An 18,691-nucleotide genomic window follows, 5' to 3' on the forward strand; every position below is an offset into this window, starting at 1 on the left:
TACTTGTCCATTGGATTGAGGATGATATGCAGAAGAAAAATTTAATTTAATCTTGAGTTGTTTACAGAGAGCCCTCCAGAATTTAGACACGAATTGGACGCCTCTATCCGAGACGATCTGCGTAGGCAACCCGTGAAGACGAAAAATGTGTACAAAAAATTGTTTAGCCAACTGAGGCGCTGAAGGAAGACCAGGAAGAGGGATGAAATGTGCCATTTTGGAGAATCGATCAACGACCACCCAAATAACAGTGTTGCCACGGGAAGGGGGTAAGTCAGTAATAAAATCCATACCAATCAGAGACCAAGGCTGTTCGGGGACAGGCAGAGGATGAAGAAAACCAGCGGGCTTCTGGCGAGGAGTCTTATCCCGGGCACAGATAGTGCAGGCTCGCACAAAGTCCACAACATCCGTCTCCAGAGTCGGCCACCAATAGAAGCGAGAGATGAGTTGCACAGATTTCTTGATGCCCGCATGACCTGCGAGATGGGAGGAGTGACCCCATTTGAGGATTCCGAGGCGTTGGCGTGGAGAAACAAAGGTCTTTCCTGGAGGAGTTTGCCTGATGGAGGCTGGAGAAGTGGAAATCAGGCAGTCAGGAGGAATGATGTGTTGCGGAGAGAGTTCAATTTCAGAAGCATCCGAGGAACGAGAGAGAGCATCGGCCCTAATGTTCTTATCGGCAGGCCGAAAATGAATTTCAAAATTAAATCGGGCAAAGAACAGAGACCACCTGGCCTGGCGAGGATTCAGCCGTTGGGCAGACTGGAGGTAGGAGAGGTTCTTGTGATCGGTGTAAATAATAACTGGAAACCTTGATCCCTCCAGCAGATGCCTCCATTCCTCAAGTGCTAATTTAATGGCTAGAAGCTCTCGATCCCCGATGGAGTAGTTCCTCTCCGCCGGAGAGAAGGTCCTAGAAAAAAAACCACAAGTAACAGCATGCCCGGAAGAATTTTTTTGTAGAAGGACAGCTCCAGCTCCCACTGAGGAGGCATCAACCTCCAATAGGAAGGGTTTGGATGGGTCAGGTCTGGAGAGCACGGGAGCCGAAGAAAAGGCAGACTTGAGCCGTTTAAAGGCGTCTTCCGCTTGAGGAGGCCAAGACTTGGGATCGGCATTTTTTTTGGTTAAAGCCACGATAGGAGCCACAACGGTAGAAAAATGTGGAATAAATTGCCTGTAATAATTGGCGAACCCCAAAAAGCGTTGGATAGCACGGAGTCCGGAGGGGCGTGGCCAATCTAAGACGGCAGAGAGTTTGTCTGGATCCATTTGTAGTCCCTGGCCAGAGACCAAGTATCCTAGGAAAGGAAGAGATTGGCATTCAAACAGACATTTCTCTATTTTGGCATAGAGTTGATTGTCACGAAGTCTCTGAAGAACCATACGGACATGCTGGCGGTGTTCTTCTAGATTGGCAGAAAAAATCAGGATATCGTCCAGATATACAACAACACAGGAGTATAAGAGATCACGAAAAATTTCATTAACAAAGTCTTGGAAGACGGCAGGGGCGTTGCACAGGCCAAAGGGCATGACCAGATACTCAAAGTGTCCATCTCTGGTGTTAAATGCCGTTTTCCATTCATCCCCCTCTCTGATGCGGATGAGATTATAAGCACCTCTTAAGTCCAGTTTGGTAAAGATGTGGGCACCTTGGAGGCGATCAAAGAGTTCAGAGATGAGGGGTAGGGGGTAGCGGTTCTTAACCGTGATTTTATTAAGACCGCGGTAGTCAATGCAAGGACGTAGGGAGCCATCTTTTTTGGACACAAAGAAAAATCCGGCTCCGGCAGGAGAGGAGGATTTACGGATAAAGCCCTTTTTTAAATTTTCCTGGACGTATTCAGACATGGCAAGAGTCTCTGGGGCGGACAGAGGATAAATTCTGCCCCGGGGTGGAGTAGTGCCCGGGAGGAGGTCGATAGGACAATCATAAGGCCTGTGAGGAGGTAGAGTCTCAGCTTGTTTTTTGCAAAAAACATCCGCAAAGTCCATATAGGCCTTAGGGAGGCCGGTTACAGGAGGAACCACAGAGTCACGGCAAGGGTTACTGGGAACCGGTTTTAGGCAGTCCTTGGAACAAGAGGGCCCCCAACTCTTGATCTCCCCAGTGGACCAATCCAGGGTTGGGGAATGAAGTTGAAGCCAGGGAAGTCCAAGGAGAATTTCAGAAGTGCAATTGGGGAGGACCAAAAGTTCAATCCTCTCGTGATGAGATCCGATGCACATTAGAAGGGGCTCCGTGCGGAAACGTATGGTACAGTCCAATCTTTCATTGTTTACACAATTGATGTAGAGGGGTCTGGCGAGACTGGTCACTGGGATGTTGAACCTGTTGACGAGAGAGGCCAAAATAAAATTTCCTGCAGATCCGGAGTCCAAGAAGGCCATAGTAGAGAAGGAGAAGGCAGAGGCAGATATCCGCACAGGCACAGTAAGACGTGGAGAAGCAGAGTAGACATCAAGGACTGTCTCACCTTTGTGCGGAGTCAGCGTACGTCTTTCCAGGCGGGGAGGACGGATAGGACAATCCTTCAGGAAGTGTTCGGTACTAGCACAGTACAGGCAGAGATTCTCCATGCGGCGTCGTGTCCTCTCTTGTGGTGTCAGGCGAGACCGGTCGACCTGCATAGCCTCCACGGCGGGAGGTACAGGAACAGATTGCAGGGGACCAGAGGAGAGAGGAGCCGGGGAGAAGAAACGCCTCGTGCGAACAGAGTCCATATCCTGGCGGAGCTCCTGACGCCTTTCGGAAAAACGCATGTCAATGCGAGTGGCTAGGTGAATGAGTTCATGTAGATTAGCAGGGATTTCTCGTGCGGCCAGAACATCTTTAATGTTGCTGGATAGGCCTTTTTTAAAGGTCGCGCAGAGGGCCTCATTATTCCAGGATAATTCTGAAGCAAGAGTACGGAATTGTACGGCATACTCGCCAACGGAAGAATTACCCTGGACCAGGTTCAACAGGGCAGTCTCAGCAGAAGAGGCTCGGGCAGGTTCCTCAAAGACACTTCGGATTTCCGAGAAGAAGGAGTGTACAGAGGCAGTGACGGGGTCATTGCGGTCCCAGAGCGGTGTGGCCCAAGACAGGGCTTTTCCAGACAGAAGGCTGACTACGAAAGCCACCTTAGACCTTTCAGTGGGAAACTGGTCCGACATCATCTCCAAGTGCAGGGAACATTGGGAAAGAAAGCCACGGCAAAACTTAGAGTCCCCATCAAATTTATCCGGCAAGGATAGGCGTAGACCAGAAGCGGCCACTCGCTGCGGAGGAGGTGCAGGAGCTGGCGGAGGAGATGATTGCTGAAGCTGTGGTAGTAACTGCTGTAGCATAACGGTCAGTTGAGACAGCTGTTGGCCTTGTTGCGCTATCTGTTGTGACTGCTGGGCGACCACCGTGGTGAGGTCAGCGACAACTGGCAGAGGAACTTCAGCGGGATCCATGGCCGGATCTACTGTCACGATGCCGGCTGGCAGGTAGTGGATCCTCTGTGCCAGAGAGGGATTGGCGTGGACCGTGCTAGTGGATCGGTTCTAAGTCACTACTGGTTTTCACCAGAGCCCGCCGCAAAGCGGGATGGTCTTGCTGCGGCGGTAGTGACCAGGTCGTATCCACTAGCAACGGCTCAACCTCTCTGGCTGCTGAAGATAGGCGCGGTACAAGGGAGTAGACAGAAGCAAGGTCGGACGTAGCAGAAGGTCGGGGCAGGCAGCAAGGATCGTAGTCAGGGGCAACGGCAGGAGGTCTGGAACACAGGCTAGGAACACACAAGGAACGCTTTCACTGGCACGATGGCAACAAGATCCGGCAAGGAAGTGCAGGGGAAGTGAGGTAATATAGGGAAGTGCACAGGTGATCAGACTAATTGGAACCACTGCGCCAATCAGCGGCGCAGTGGCCCTTTAAATCGCAAAGACCCGGCGCGCGCGCGCCCTAGGGAGCGGGGCCGCGCGCGCCGGGACAGGACCGACGGAGAGCGAGTCAGGTACGGGAGCCGGGGTGCGCATCGCGAGCGGGCGCTACCCGCATCGCGAATCGCATCCCGGCTGGAGGCGGTATCGCAGCGCCCCGGGTCAGTGGATCTGACCGGAGCGCTGCAGTGAGGAGAGTGTAGCGAGCGCTCCGGGGAGGAGCGGGGACCCGGAGCGCTCGGCGTAACAAGCAGCAGGACAATAAGCAGCTAGAGGCCCTGTATATCAGCAGACTAGAGCATCCACGAGAGGATGAGCCACTCCTGGAGCGCGGATGCGCCACAGTAGTCAAGTTTGACCGTGTACATTCGGCACCCTCATTGACTGTCACCATGGAGGCATCCTTCATACCATCTGGCCCCACCACCTACACCGCTACACCATGTGGTCCCACCATACACCATGAGCCACCACACTGTCTCCAACCTCAGATCGTGTATAGGATAACAGTGCCCTGGTGTCACAAAGGGATAAGGTATTTTCCATACACCACCCATGTTACCACAACTGTACCTCCTGAATGAAATATTGCCACACACAATACCTCTTGAATATATTACTGTTACGCCGAGCGCTCCGGGTCCCTGTTCCTCCCCAAAGCGCTCGCGGCGTTTCTCTCCCTGCAGCGCCCCGGTCAGACCCGCTGACCGGGAGCGCTGCACTGACATTGCCGGCGGGGATGCGATTCGCATAGCGGGACGCGCCCGCCCGCGAATCGCATCCCAAGTCACTTACCTGTCCCAGTCCCCGGCTGTCATGCTCTGGCGCGCGCGGCTCCGCTCTCTAGGTCGCGCGCGCGCCAGCTCTCTGAGATTTAAAGGGCCAGTGCACCAATGATGGTGCCTGGCCCAATCACCCTGATTAGCTTGCACCTGTTCCTTGCCCATATAACCTCACTTCCTCTGCACTTCCTTGCCGGATCTTGTTGCCTTGTGCCTTGAGAAAGCTTTTACTGTGTTACCCATACTGTGTTCCTGACCTCCTGCTATTTCACCATTGACTACGAACCTAGCCGCCTGCCCCGACCTTCTGCTACGTCTGACCTTGCTCTTGTCTACTCCCTTGTACCGCGCTTATCTCAGCAGTCAGAGAGGTTGAGCCGTTGCCAGTGGATACGACCTGGTTGCTACCGCCGCTGCAAGACCATCCCGCTTTGCGGCGGGCTCTGGTGAATACCAGTAGCAACTTAGAACCGGTCCACCGACACAGTCCACGCCAATCCCTCTCTGGCACAGAGGATCCACCTCCAGCCTGCCGAATCGTGACAGTAGATCCGGCCATGGATCCCGCTGAGGTTCCCCTGCCAGTTGTCGCTGACCTCACCACGGTGGTCGCCCAGCAATCCCGACAGATCGCCCATCTAAGTCACCAGCTGTCGCAAGTGTCCACCATGGTACAGCAATTTCAGTCGCAGCTACAGCAACTGCAACAGCAGCTATCATCTCCTCCGCTAGCTCCTGCACCTCCTCCGCAGCAAGTGGCCGCTCCTAACCTCCGCTTGTCCTTGCCGGACAAATTTGATGGGGACTCTAGACTCTGCCGTGGTTTTCTGTCACAATGTTCCCTACATTTGGAGATGTTGTCGGACCAATTTCCTACAGAACGGTCGAAGGTGGCTTTCGTGGTCAGTCTCCTGTCTGGGAAGGCTTTGTCTTGGGCCACACCGCTCTGGGACTGCGATGACCCTGTCACCGCCACTGTACACTCCTTCTTCTCTGAGGTTCGCAGTGTCTTCGAGGAACCAGCCCGAGCTTCTTCTGCCGAGACTGCCCTGCTGAACCTGTTCCAGAGTAATTCTTCAGTAGGCGAGTACACCATCCGATTTCGTACTCTCGCTTCCGAATTATCTTGGAACAACGAGGCTCTCTGCGCGACCTTTAAAAAAGGCCTATCCAGTAACATCAAAGATGTGCTGGCCGCACGAGAGATCCCTGCCAACCTGCATGAACTTATCCATTTGGCCACCCATATTGACATGCGTTTTTCGGAAAGACACCAGGAACTCCGCCAGGAAAAAGACCTTAATTCCTGGGCACCTCTCTCACGGTATCCCTTGCAATCTACCCCTGTGCCTCCCGCCGAGGAGCCTATGCAAGTAGATCGGTCTCGCCTGACTCTTGAAGAGAGGTCTTGCCGTAGGGATAAAAATCTATGTCTGTACTGCGCTAGTACAGAACATTTCTTGGTGGATTGCCCTATTCGTCCTCCACGTCTGGAAAATGCACGCACGCAACCTGCTCACGTGGGCCTGGCGTCTCTGGGTACGGAGTCTGCTTCTCCATGTCTCACTGTGCCCGTACGGATTTCTCCTTCTGCCAACTCCTCCTTCTCTGCCGTGGCCGTCTTGGACTCTGGTTCTTCTGGAAATTTTATTCTGGCCTCTTTGCTTGATAGGTACTGCATCCCGGTGACCCGTCTCATCAAGCCGCTCTACCTTTCTTCAGTCAACGGAGTCAAGTTGCACTGCACTGTGCGTTATCGCACAGTGCCCCTGCTGATGAACATTGGACTACATCTCGAGAAGATTGAATTTTTGGTTTTGCCCGGCTGCACCTCTGAAGTCCTCCTCGGTCTGCCATGGCTCCAGCATCATTCTCCCACCCTTGACTGGACCACCGGGGAGATCAAGAATTGGGGTTCTGCTTGCCTCAAGAAATGCCTCACTTCTGCTCCCAGCCCCGCCTGTCGAGCCTCAGTGTCTCCTCCTGTGCCTGATCTCCCAAAGGCTTATCAGGACTGTGCCGTGCCTCCTCATAGCCCCCGTCCTGGTGACACTCTGCCCCGTGCCAAGCCTCACCCTCTGCCCACCCTCCCCATTCCCACTCCTTCTGGACTGTCTGCCGTGCATGGGCATACCCAGGACTTCGCTGTCCCCCGGAGGGAGACTCTACACTCGCTCCCGATGTCCTCGTCCTGTGTGGAGCGACATCCCGACAAAAAGAGGGGGAGACCTAAGGGGGGGGGGGGGTACTGTTACGCCGAGCGCTCCGGGTCCCTGTTCCTCCCCGAAGCGCTCGCGGCGTTTCTCTCCCTGCAGCGCCCCGGTCAGACCCACTGACTGGGAGCGCTGCACTGACATTGCCGGCGGGGATGCGATTCGCATAGCGGGACGCGCCCGCCCGCGAATCGCATCCCAAGTCACTTACCTGTCCCGGTCCCCGGCTGTCATGCTCTGGCGCTCGCGGCTCCGCTCTCTAGGGCGCGCGCGCGCGCCAGCTCTCTGAGATTTAAAGGGCCAGTGCACCAATGATGGTGCCTGGCCCAATCACCCTGATTAGCTTGCACCTGTTCCTTGCCCATATAACCTCACTTCCTCTGCACTTCCTTGCCGGATCTTGTTGCCTTGTGCCTTGAGAAAGCTTTTACTGTGTTACCCATACTGTGTTCCTGACCTCCTGCTATTTCAACATTGACTACGAACCTAGCTGCCTGCCCCGACCTTCTGCTACGTCTGACCTTGCTCTTGTCTACTCCCTTGTACCGCGCTTATCTCAGCAGTCAGAGAGGTTGAGCCGTTGCCAGTGGATACGACCTGGTTGCTACCGCCGCTGCAAGACCATCCCGCTTTGCGGCGGGCTCTGGTGAATACCAGTAGCAACTTAGAACCGGTCCACCGACACGTTCCACGCCAATCCCTCTCTGGCACAGAGGATCCACCTCCAGCCTGCCGAATCGTGACAATTACCCAAAGACGTCACTTGTGGCCAGTGATTCGCTGAGCTGCAGTATGACACATTGAGCCCAGTTGCAGTTTATCAAGATGATCGCAGTGGGGGACCAGAACGGTACACCAAAGACACCACCTGAGCACTATAGGTAAGAAGAGGTTTATGTTTTTATATGCCACACAAAGGCCATAGATAAAAAAAAAAAAAAAAAACACCCTCCCGTCGGAGTTCTCCTTTAAAGGGGTACTCCGGTGCTTAGACATCTTATCCCCTATCCAAAGGATAGGGGATAAGATGCCTGATCGCGGGGGTCCCACCGCTGGGGACCCCCGTGATCTTGCATGCCGCACCCCAGTTATAATCAGTCCCCGGAGCGTGTTCGCTCCGGGTCTGATTACTGTCGATCACAGGGCCGGAGGCGTGTGACGTCACGCTCCGCCCCCCTCAATACAAGCCTATGGAAGGGGGCGTGACAGCTGTAACGCCCCCTCCCATAGGCTTGCATTGAGGGGCGGAACGTGACATCACACAGGGGTGGAGGCGTGACGTCCCACGCCGCCGGCCCTGTGGTCGACGGTAATCAGACCCGGAGCGAACACGCTCCGGGGACTGATTATAAACGGGGTGTGGCGTGCAAGATCACGGGGGTCCCCAGCGGCGGGACCCCCGCGATCAGGCATCTTATCCCCTATCCTTTGGAAAGGGGATAAGATGTCTAAGCGCCGGAGTACCCCTTTAATCTCAATCCTGGGCAACTAATATTTCCATAAATCTCAGACTAGTTCCCAGTTCACAGAGACTCAGTAGCAGAAGTGGCAATCTGAGACACTCTATGCACTGTTTTAACCAGAAGCGCTGCTAGGATCTTAAAACCCTCTGTGCTGCATTTTGCTCAATAAGGCTACACTTTACATTCTGGGTAAACATACAGGCAGAAGCAGAACAATGGTATACCGACATATATACTACCTTGTACTTGTGCTGGAATATATTGCATTCAAATGTTTGGTCCATTTGTAAATATGGGGGAGATTTCTGAAAGCCTGTGCAAAGAAAAGTTGACCAGTTGCCCATAGTAACCAATCAGATCGCTTCTTTCCTTTTTGAAAAGGCCACTGATAAATAAAAGAAGCAATCAGATTGGTTGCTATGAGCAACTACATCACTCTCCCACTGCACAGGTTTAAGTAAAATCTCCCTCATATTGGGGAGATTCATCAAGACCTGTGCTGAGGAAAAGTCAACCAGTTGCCCATAGTAACAAATCAGATCACTTTTATTTTGCAGAGGCCTTTTTAAAAAATGAAAGAAGCAATCTAATTGGTTGCTATGGGTAACTGGTCAACTTTTCCTCTGCACTAGTTTTGATAAATCTCCCCCATTGTTTCTGTGCCGTGCTTTTACTGTATAGAAACAATGTCAAAATTATGTTTACTGTTTATGTTAATATGTTTAGTGCCAGAACCCTAAAGTCTATTTGACATATGTCGTCCTACTGCAGGGTTAGTGAAAGCTTCAATCTTGTTAACCACTTAAGGAACAAGGACATACCGGTACGTCCTGAGTCCTTTCCCTTTCTATAACGCGGGGCCACGACGTGGGGTCTAACAACGGCCGGGACCCGTGGCTAATAGCGTGAAGCAATAATCGCGGTGCTGCACGCTATTAACCCTTTAGACGCGGCGTTCAAAGTTGAACGTTGCGTCTAAAGTGAAAGTAAATCACTGCTGGTTAGCTTAGGGGGCTGTTCGGGATGTTCCCGGCAAAATCGCGGCATCCCGAACAGCTGTGGGACACGAGGAGGGTCTCCTACCTTGCCTCTTGGTGTCCGATCGCCGAATGACTACTCAGTGCCTGAAATCCAGGCATGAGCAGTCAAGCGGCAGAATCATTGATTAGTGGTTTCCTATGAGAAACCAGTGATCAATGGAATAGATCAGTGTGTGCAGTGTTATAGGTCCCTATGGGAGCTATAACACTGCAAAAAAAAGTGAAAAAAAGTGAATAAAGATCATTTAACCCCTCCCCTAATAAAAGTTTGAATCACCCCCCTTTTCCCATTTAAAAAACAAAAACAGTGTAAATAAAAATAAACACATGGTATCGCCGTGTGTGGAAATGTCCGAATTATAAAAATATATCATCAATTAAACCGCACAGTCAATGGCGTACGCGCAAAAATATTCCAAAGTCCAAAATATTGTATTTTTGGTCACATTTTATATCATGAAAAAATTAATAAAAAGTGATCAAAAAGTCTGATCAATACATAAATGGTACCACTAAAAACTTCAGATCATGGCGCAAAAAATTAGCCTTCATACCGTCCCATATGCGGAAAAATAAAAAAGTTATAGGGGTCAGAAATGACAATTTTAAACGTATAAATTTTCCTGCATGTAGTTATGATTTTTTTTAGAAGTACGACAAAATCAAACCTATAAATGTAGGGTATCATTTTAATCATATGGACCTACAGAATAAAGATAAGGTGTAATTTTTACCAAAAAATTTTCTGCGTAGAAACAGAAGCCCCCAAAAAGTTACAAAAGGGTGTTTTTTTTTTCAATTTTGTCTCACAATGATTTTTGGGTAAAATGACTGATATCATTACAAAGTAGAATTGGTGGCGCAAAAAATAAGCCATCATATGGATTTTTACATGCAAAATTGAAAGAGTTATGATTTTTTAAAGGTGAGGAAGAAAAAATGAAAGTGCAAAAACGGAAAAACCCCTGGTCCTTAACCCCTTAAGGACCAGGCCATTTTACACCTTAGGACCAGAGCGTTTTTTGCACATCTGACCACCGTCACTTTAAGCATTAATAACTCTAAGATGCTCTTACCGAATATTCTGATTCCGAATATTCTGATTAGTTTTTTCGTGACATATTCTACTTTATTTTGGTGGTAAATTTTCAGCGTTACTTGCATCCTTTTTTTGGGAAAAATTCCAAAATTTCATGAAAATTTTGAAAATTTAGCATTTTTCTAACTTTGAAGCTCTCTGCTTGTAAGGAAAATGGATATTCCAAATAAATTTTATTTTTATTCACAAATAAAATATGTCCACTTTATGTTGGCATCACAAAAAGGACATATTTTTACTTTTTGAAAAAATTTGAGGGCTTCAAAGTAGAGCAGCAATTTTCAAAAATTTCATGAAAATTGCAAAATCTGAAGGGACAGATGTTACAGAACTACAACTCCCAGCATGCCTGGGCAGTCTAGGTATGCTGAGAGTTGTAGTTTGGCAACATCTGGAGGGCTACAGTTTGGGCACCACTGTAACAGTGGTCCCCAAACTGTGACCCTCCAGATGTTGCAAAGCTACAACTCCCAGCATGCCCAGACAGCCTTTTGCTGTCTGGGCATGCTGGGAGTTGCAGTTCGGCCTTCCTAGTGGTTGCCACAGTAAAAATCACTTTACTTTCAGTTTTATTTCTCCCCCCCACCGTCGATTCCCTACCTGAGCCGCGATGATCTGCGATGATTGCCGGGCCCCATGAGTCTTCCCCAGGTACCAGCTTCCATGTTCTCCCCCCGTTCTGCCTGACATCCAGGAGTGGGCAGAACGGGGGGTTTCCATTGCAACCCACCGTCCTGCTCTGCCATTGGTGAGAATCAGTTCTGACCAATGGCAGGGGATGGGAGGAGATCGCAGCATTGCGACCTCACTCCTACCCTGTAGGATGCTGGGGCCTGTCACTCACAGGTCCGAGCATCCCTATTTTCCGGGTGATCGGGTCTCCAAAGACCCGATCAGCCCGGAATAGGTGAAAATCGCATGTCTGAATTGACATGCGATTTTCTGCGATCGCTGACATGCGGGGGTCCCGGGACCCCCCTCGGCATTTGCAAGGCATGCCTGCTGAAAGATTTCAGCAGACATGCCGTTCCGATCTCTGCCCAGCTCGCGGCAGCAGAGGCCGGAAATGCAACAGGACGTTCTCTAACGTCCTTGGGCATTAAAGCTCCTTTTAACCCCTTAAGGACTCACCTACAGACCCAAATAAGGGCTTGTTTGTTGCCCCACAATTGTACTTTGTAATGACATCTTTCATTTTACCACCAAATCTGCGGTAAAACAGAAAAAAAAAAATTATTTAGGGCGAAATTAAAAAAATAAGAAAAACACCCTTTTGCAACTTTTGGGAGCTTCTGTTTCTACGCAGTGCACTTTTCAGTAAAAAAAAGACATGTTCTGTTAATGCTGTAGGTTCATACGATTAAAGTGATGCCCAATTCATACAGGTTTTATTTTATTACTTTAAAAAAAAAATACAACTTTTTGTAAAAAATTTGTATACTTAAAATTGTCCTTTTCTAACCCCTAGAAAACGTTTATATTTCGGTATATGGGAGTTTTTGATAGCTTTTTATTTGTATATATTATTTTTTCTCCTACATTAAGTGATGGAAAATCAGCAATGCAGGACTTTGGTATTTTTTTACGTATACACCATTGGGCGTGCGGTTTCTTTAACATTATATTTTAATAGTCTGGACATGGCGGTACCACATATGTTTTTTGGTTTACATTATATTATTTACAAAATGGGAAAAGGGGGGGGGGGTGATTCCAATTTTTATTAGGGAAGAGGCCTAATCAAATTTTTTTACTCTTTGTTCACTTTTTTTGTCATCAAAGGGGACTATTACATGCAAACTATCAATTGCCTGAACAATGCTGTACCATAGAACAGCAATCAGTGTTTTCGGCACTCTATTACTACAGGCTTCTGTGGCTACTATGAACAAATGACAGTATGAGTGTCACACGCTGCGCTCCAGCCGCAAGCTCCGGCCGTGAGCACAGTGTCCCGGGTTCCTCGTCTGTCAGCGGGGCTGGGATTCGCATCGCGGGACGCATCTGCATGCGAATCCCAGCCCGTCACTTACCCCGCTTTGCTGCCACTGTAATGCAGCTCTGCCGTGCTCGTCCCCGTCTCCTAGGGCGCGCGTGGCGGAGCTTTAAAATGTGCCAGTGCCCCCATAATTAGTCTTGCACCTGAGCACCACATTATAACTTCCTGCACCTCCCACACCCCCCTGCCGGATCTTCAGTGCCTATTGCCTGAGAGAAAGCGTACCCTATTGCCTGTCTGCCATAACCGTGTACCCAGACCTTCCCGCTACGTTTTCTGACTACGAAACTTTGGCGTCTGCTTTAACCTTCTGCTACGTTGACTACGCCTCTGCCTCATCCTCTTGTACCTCGCCTTGCCCAGTTACCTGTGTGGTCGAGCCGTATTGGGGGTAGTGACCTGGGTGTCGTCTGCCGCAGAAAATCCATCTTGCCATGTGGCGGGTTCTGGTGAAGTCCAGCGGCACCTTAGACTCCGCTACTAGATACGGTCCGAATCATCAGCCACACAGGTAGAGGATCCACATCCCATTCCAGACCGCCCGCATCCAGGTGCGTGGCCATGTATCCAGCTGGGGTTCCTCTGCCTGATTCGGATCTTGCATCTGTCATGGCTCTCCAGTCCCAGCAGTTGGTTCAGCAGGCACAGCAGCTTAACCAGCTATCCGCCATGATGCAGCAGCTGCTATCTGCCCAGCATAACCCACCACAGCCACAGCCTCCTCCAGCTCCAGTACAGCCTCCTGCTGCTGCAGTCGCCTCTGGATCAAAACTCCGTTTGTCGCATCCTGAGAAGTTTGACTGGGATTCCAAGTCCTGTCGGGGATGGAACTCATGGCGGACCAGTTCTCCGCAGAATGAGCAAAGGTGGCCTTCATCATCAGTCTCCTGTCTGGTAGGGCCTTGGCCTGGGCTACTCCACTATGGGATCGCAGTGATGCCATCACTACTAACCTCCAGGCATTCCTGATGGAATTTTGCACAGTCTTTGAAGAACCTGCCCGAGCTTCCTCCGCTGAGACGGCTTTACTGAGTCTCTCCCAGGGCAACTCCACTGTGGGTGAATATGCCATCCGGGTCTGGACCCTGGCCTTGGAGTTGTCTTGGAATAACGAAACTCTCTGCGCTACTTTTAAGAGAGGATTATCTAGCCAAATAAAGGATGTCCTCGCTGCCCGGGAATTGCCATTTAATCTGAATGAACTGATACAATTGGCATCCCGGATTGATATCCGTTTCTCTGAGAGACGTGAGGAACAACGTCAAGAAAGAGAATCTGCACAGCCTCGGCGCTTTCCTCGCTTGGCACCAGTCTTCCAGCAACCACCTTCTACTTTGCCTCCCGCAGTGGAGGCTATGTAGGTGGATCGGTCTCGCCTGACTCCGCAGGAAAGAACTCGCCGACGAGCTGAGAATCTGTGTTTCTACTGCGCAAGTGCCGATTATTTCCTCAAAGATTGTCCTGTACGTCCACAGCCACGGGGAAACGCTCGCACCTAGGGTTTGTGGGAGAGGGCTCCCTAGGTGTGAATTCCTCCTTTCCACGCCTAAATATGATCGTTCAGCTTCATCTTCCTTCTAAAGTGAACATCTCAGTTTTGGCCTTCCTGGACTCTGGCTCCGCTGGTAACTTCATTGATGCCTCTCTAGTGCACAAGTATCTCCTGCCAGTTCTATGCCTCCCGAAACCGCTGTTCATCTCCACAGTCAATGGAGAAAAACTGGACTGTACCATGCTATACCGCACAGAACCTCTGTTGATGCAGATCGGAGTCTCACATAGAGAGAACTTGTCCTTCTACGTACTCCCACACTGCACTTTCCCTCTCTTGCTAGGTCTACCTTGGTTGCAGCTCCATGCCCCACACCTGGATTGGAAAATTGGAGAAGTACTACGCTGGGGTCTGCACTGCAACAATCATTGTATTCACGTACGGGTGACCAAGTTGGAACCATCATCTCGTCCACTGCCCGGTTTGCCTTTCTTTCTCCTGGATTATGCAGATGTCTTCAGTGAAAAGCAAGCCGAAGTATTACCTTCACATCGCCCCTACGATTGTCCCATAGACCTGCTGCATAGACCACACCTCCCAGGGGCAGAATCTACCCATTATCTGTTCCCGAAACTCAGGCCATGTCTAATTATATCCAGGAAAAATTACAGAAGGGATTCATCAGGAAATCCTCCACCCCTGCTGGAGCTGGTTTCTTCTTCGTAGAAAAGAAAGACAGGTCTCAACGAGCTTGCATCGACTACCGTGGCCTGAATAAATTCACTGTAAAGAACCGCTATCCACTTCCCTTGATCATAGAGTTGTTTGACCGTCTGCGAGTGGCCAAAATCTTTTCTAAGTTGGATCTTCGTGGGGCCTATAATTTGATCCGTATACGAGAAGGGGACGAATGGAAGACTGCATTTAATACTCGTGACGGACATTTTGAGTATCTGGTGATGCCATTTGGACTCTGTAATGCTCCGGCGGTCTTCCAGGAGTTTGTCAATGACATTTTTCGTGATCTCCTATACTCCCGTGTTGTTGTCTACTTAGATAACATACACACACAGTGCCTTATGCATATCTACCATATGTACTTAGATGACATTCTCATCTCCTCGCCCGACCTCCATACTCATCATTCTCGTCTCCGCCAAGTTTTACAGCGCCTCCGAGACAATCATCTCTATGCAAAACTAGAAAAGTGTACTTTTGAGAAGACAAGCCTTCCGTCTCTGGGGTATATTGTCACCAGTCAAGGTCCGCAAACGGATCCTAACAAATTATCTGCAGTACTGGATTGGGCTCGACCATCTGGCTTGAAAGCGATTCAGTGCTTCCTCGGCTTTGTCAAATACTATTGGTAGAGATGAGCGAATCGAAGTTGACGAACCCAAATTCATTACGAATTTCATGAAAAATTTGATTTGCAACGAATGCGAATATCACCGCGATTCGATCGCGCGAATCGCTTCATTAAACTTCATTTTACAGCGTTCCAGGCTATTGGAGACCTAAAATGGCGGATTCACGTGTGAGTACATGGGGCAGGGGATTATGGGAGGGAGGGAAACAGCGGCGGGAATGAAGGTAGGTGGGATAACCCTGAATCACATGTGAGATGCAGCCTATCAGTATTCATTGACCCCTGTGATGTCAAAGCCCTATATAATCGGCAGCCATCTTGCCTCTCTTCATTTCGTCTATGCACTCAGAGATAAAGAGAACGGGACTGCGTGTGTCTGACTAGCTTATACCACAGCGTTACACTGCAACTGCTAGTCACATCAGCATTGGGGAAAGACAGGAGTGCAGAGTGCTTTGCTGTTCACACTGAGAAGGATCATTGATAGCTAAACGCTCTATTCAAGTTATTGAGCATTGCAGCAGAGAGGGGCAGATAGCTGTCAGCTGCCTCATACAGATCAAAAAGCTGCCTGAACTTTATCAACCATCTTACCACCTCATTTTTCAGCGCCATTCAGTATTTTTTTTGCTCCAGAAATCATCTGCTGCTCAGAATTGTGTGACAGAGTGCAATTTAGGGTTTAATCCCTGGATTTTTTTTATTGTAGTGCTGCACTGTTGGGTCCTGCTGCTGTTCACAAATACGTTCTTTTTCAGCGGACTGTAGTGCATTTGTCTGCCCTCATACGTGCATAACACATACCTACATCAAAGCAGTCTACTATTCTGTATCTGTAACAAGTATAGATACAGGGAAAGTCCTGACTCCTGGCAAAAGTAATCACCTGCTGGTGTTTTAAAAAAAAAAAGTATTTTTTCTGCGTATAGTTGCGCATATTATTGCCCTCATCAGTGCATACCGCATAGGTACATCCAAGTATTGTACCGTTTAGTACCTGTTAATCTGTCAAGGTGCTCCATACCGTCAAAGTCAAAACAATTGTATTCACAAGCGGGTGTTTTACAAAAATACAGAGTTTTTTCTGTCTATAGTTGCGCATATTACTGCCCTCATCAGTGCATACTGCATACGTACATCTAAGTAGTGTACCATCTTGTACCTGTTAATCTGTAAAGGGCCTACATACTGTGAAAGGACAGCCATAAGTAATCACCTGCTGCTGTTCTAGACAAATACTGTTTAAAGAGTAGTGTAGTGTATTGTAATACCCTCATAAACGCACTAAGTATGTCAGGCAGAGAAGTGCCAGGACGTGCAGAGAGGAGTGGCAGAGGCCTAAATACTTCAGGCAGAGATGGCAGCAGACTTGGAGCGAGTGGCAGCAGGAGTCGCAGCGAGAGGCCTGAGCTCCCGTTATCAGCCAGCGGTCGTGTCTTGACCAGCAACCCATCTGCCGTCGTCGATTGGTTAACACGCTCATCCACATCATCACAAGTGACATCTGACACCCCCAGTCAACAGTCGGTGGGTTCCTCAGACACAACCCTCAGTTGGCATGGCCCGGGAGCAGTCCCTGTCCTCCCATTGCCTTTGTCCTATGCTGTTCCCTCTCCTAGAGAAGTATCTTATGCTGTGAGTTCAGCTCCACTATTTACTGACGACGATCTGATAGAGTACAGTCAGCAGCTACTGGCTAGCCAAGAAGGGGAGGAGACATGCGCCGCTTTCTCCGGTAGGCGGCCAAATAGTGATGCGGAGAGTGACGTGGGAGGCGGTGTTGCAAGGGTTCAGGGTCCTGAAGCAGATACTGTTGGGAGGAGGACATCAGTGACATGCACACACCTGTTGATGATGATGAAGCCGATCGCAATTGGGAGCCGGGTGCAGAAGGGGCTTCATCATCATCAGGAGAAGAGAGTTGCAGGTTGCCCTTGAGGCAGCAAAGCGGTAGCACGGTTGGCAGTCAGCATGGTGGCAGGAGTGGAAATTCAGGAGCCAAACATGCCGGGGGAGACCACCTGCTTCGCGGCAGCCTACCTTTCCGGGAGGTAGTGGAACAGGGGTTCCTGGAAACAGCACCGGTAGCAGTCAATTAGTGCGGACTGCAGGTGGGAAAATCAGCTACTCGGCGGTGTGGAAGTTTTTCATAAGGCATCCGGAGGAGGAAGCCACATGCAAGATCTGTCAGCAGAAGTTGAAGCGTGGCCAGGGTCCCAATGTCGGCACCACGGCCCTGCGTCAACACATGCTTCGCCACAAAGCGGCCTGGGAGAACCGTGGCTCTGATGTAGTGGTCCAGCCTGCTGCATCACCCAGTGGCCATCCGCTCCCTCCTTCATCCAGTCAAGGCTCCACCACCTCAACCGAAGGGAGCTGTGTGTTAAACCCTCCTTCTGTCGCTCCTGCTTTTCCCGCTTTTAGTCAGCCATTCCGCCAACAATCTATCGGCGAAGCCATGTTCAAGAGACAACAGTATGCGCCCACTCATCCAACGGCACAGAAGTTGAATGTGCTCCTGTCCAAGTTGCTGGTGTTACAGCCCCTCCCTTTTCAAGTGGTGGACTCTGCACCTTTCAGAGAATTGATGGCTTGTGCCGAGCCGAGGTGGAGAGTCCCAAGCCGTCATTTCTTTGTGAAGAAGGCAGTACCAGCCCCGCATAAGTTTGTACAAGAGAAGGTGGGACAGTCCTTGAGCCTGTCGGTGTGTTCAAAAGTGCACGGCAGCGCCGACGTGTAGAGCTGTACTACGGGCAGAGACAATACTTGTCTTTTACGGCCCACTGGGTAAATGTGGTTCCTGCACAGCCAAAACAGTAACTTGGACAGGTAACACCGCTTCCTCCTCCACGCTCTCGCTCTCAGGCAGTTGGTCCTGTTACAGTGTGCGATACCGCCTGCTCATCCTCCACCGTGTCCTCGGCCTCCACTGCACATCCATATCTCGGTGGCCCTTCATCATACCATGTGTAGGGCACGGCGGTGTAAAGCTTTTCTTCACATGGTTTGCCTTGGCAAAAAGTCTTGGAAACAATGGCCGGTCAGGGCAATGGAGACGTTGCGCCTACATCTCACAGCCACATGAGCCCTGTGGGGGCTTGTTGGATTTGGTCCTTCGTACCCACACGCTGGGGTCCGTGACACTGAAAGTTTGTTTTAATTTAAAAAAAAAAAAAATGATGTCGCTGCTGGGCCTGGGTCTGGGAATTTCACATTTTCTCATAGGTAGCACCCGCTATCCAAAATCTTTTTCAAAAATTTCTAAAATTGTGGTGTTTTTTGGGGGAATTGTGAAGCCCTGCTGTGTACTCATGCA

At 50.0% G+C, this 18,691-nt stretch overlaps 2 protein-coding genes across 6 annotated transcripts in view; one reads left to right on the forward strand and one right to left on the reverse strand.

Moving 5' to 3' along the window:
• Window positions 1–8,888, reverse strand: part of LOC130282094 (membrane-spanning 4-domains subfamily A member 4D-like) — a 39,731-nt gene extending 30,843 nt beyond the window's left edge. For all 3 annotated transcript variants that reach the window (XM_056529979.1, XM_056529976.1, XM_056529977.1), the window contains exon 1: window positions 8,616–8,888. In XM_056529979.1, coding sequence (XP_056385954.1) covers window positions 8,616–8,643 — 28 coding nt within the window. In that variant the 5' untranslated portion in view covers window positions 8,644–8,888. The remainder of the gene's footprint in view (window positions 1–8,615) is intronic.
• Window positions 1–18,691, forward strand: part of LOC130282095 (membrane-spanning 4-domains subfamily A member 18-like) — a 126,839-nt gene that overhangs the window by 20,175 nt on the left and 87,973 nt on the right. The window lies entirely within an intron of this gene.

This window comes from Hyla sarda, chromosome 7, assembly GCF_029499605.1.
Source record: "Hyla sarda isolate aHylSar1 chromosome 7, aHylSar1.hap1, whole genome shotgun sequence".
Taxonomy (NCBI): domain Eukaryota; kingdom Metazoa; phylum Chordata; class Amphibia; order Anura; family Hylidae; genus Hyla; species Hyla sarda.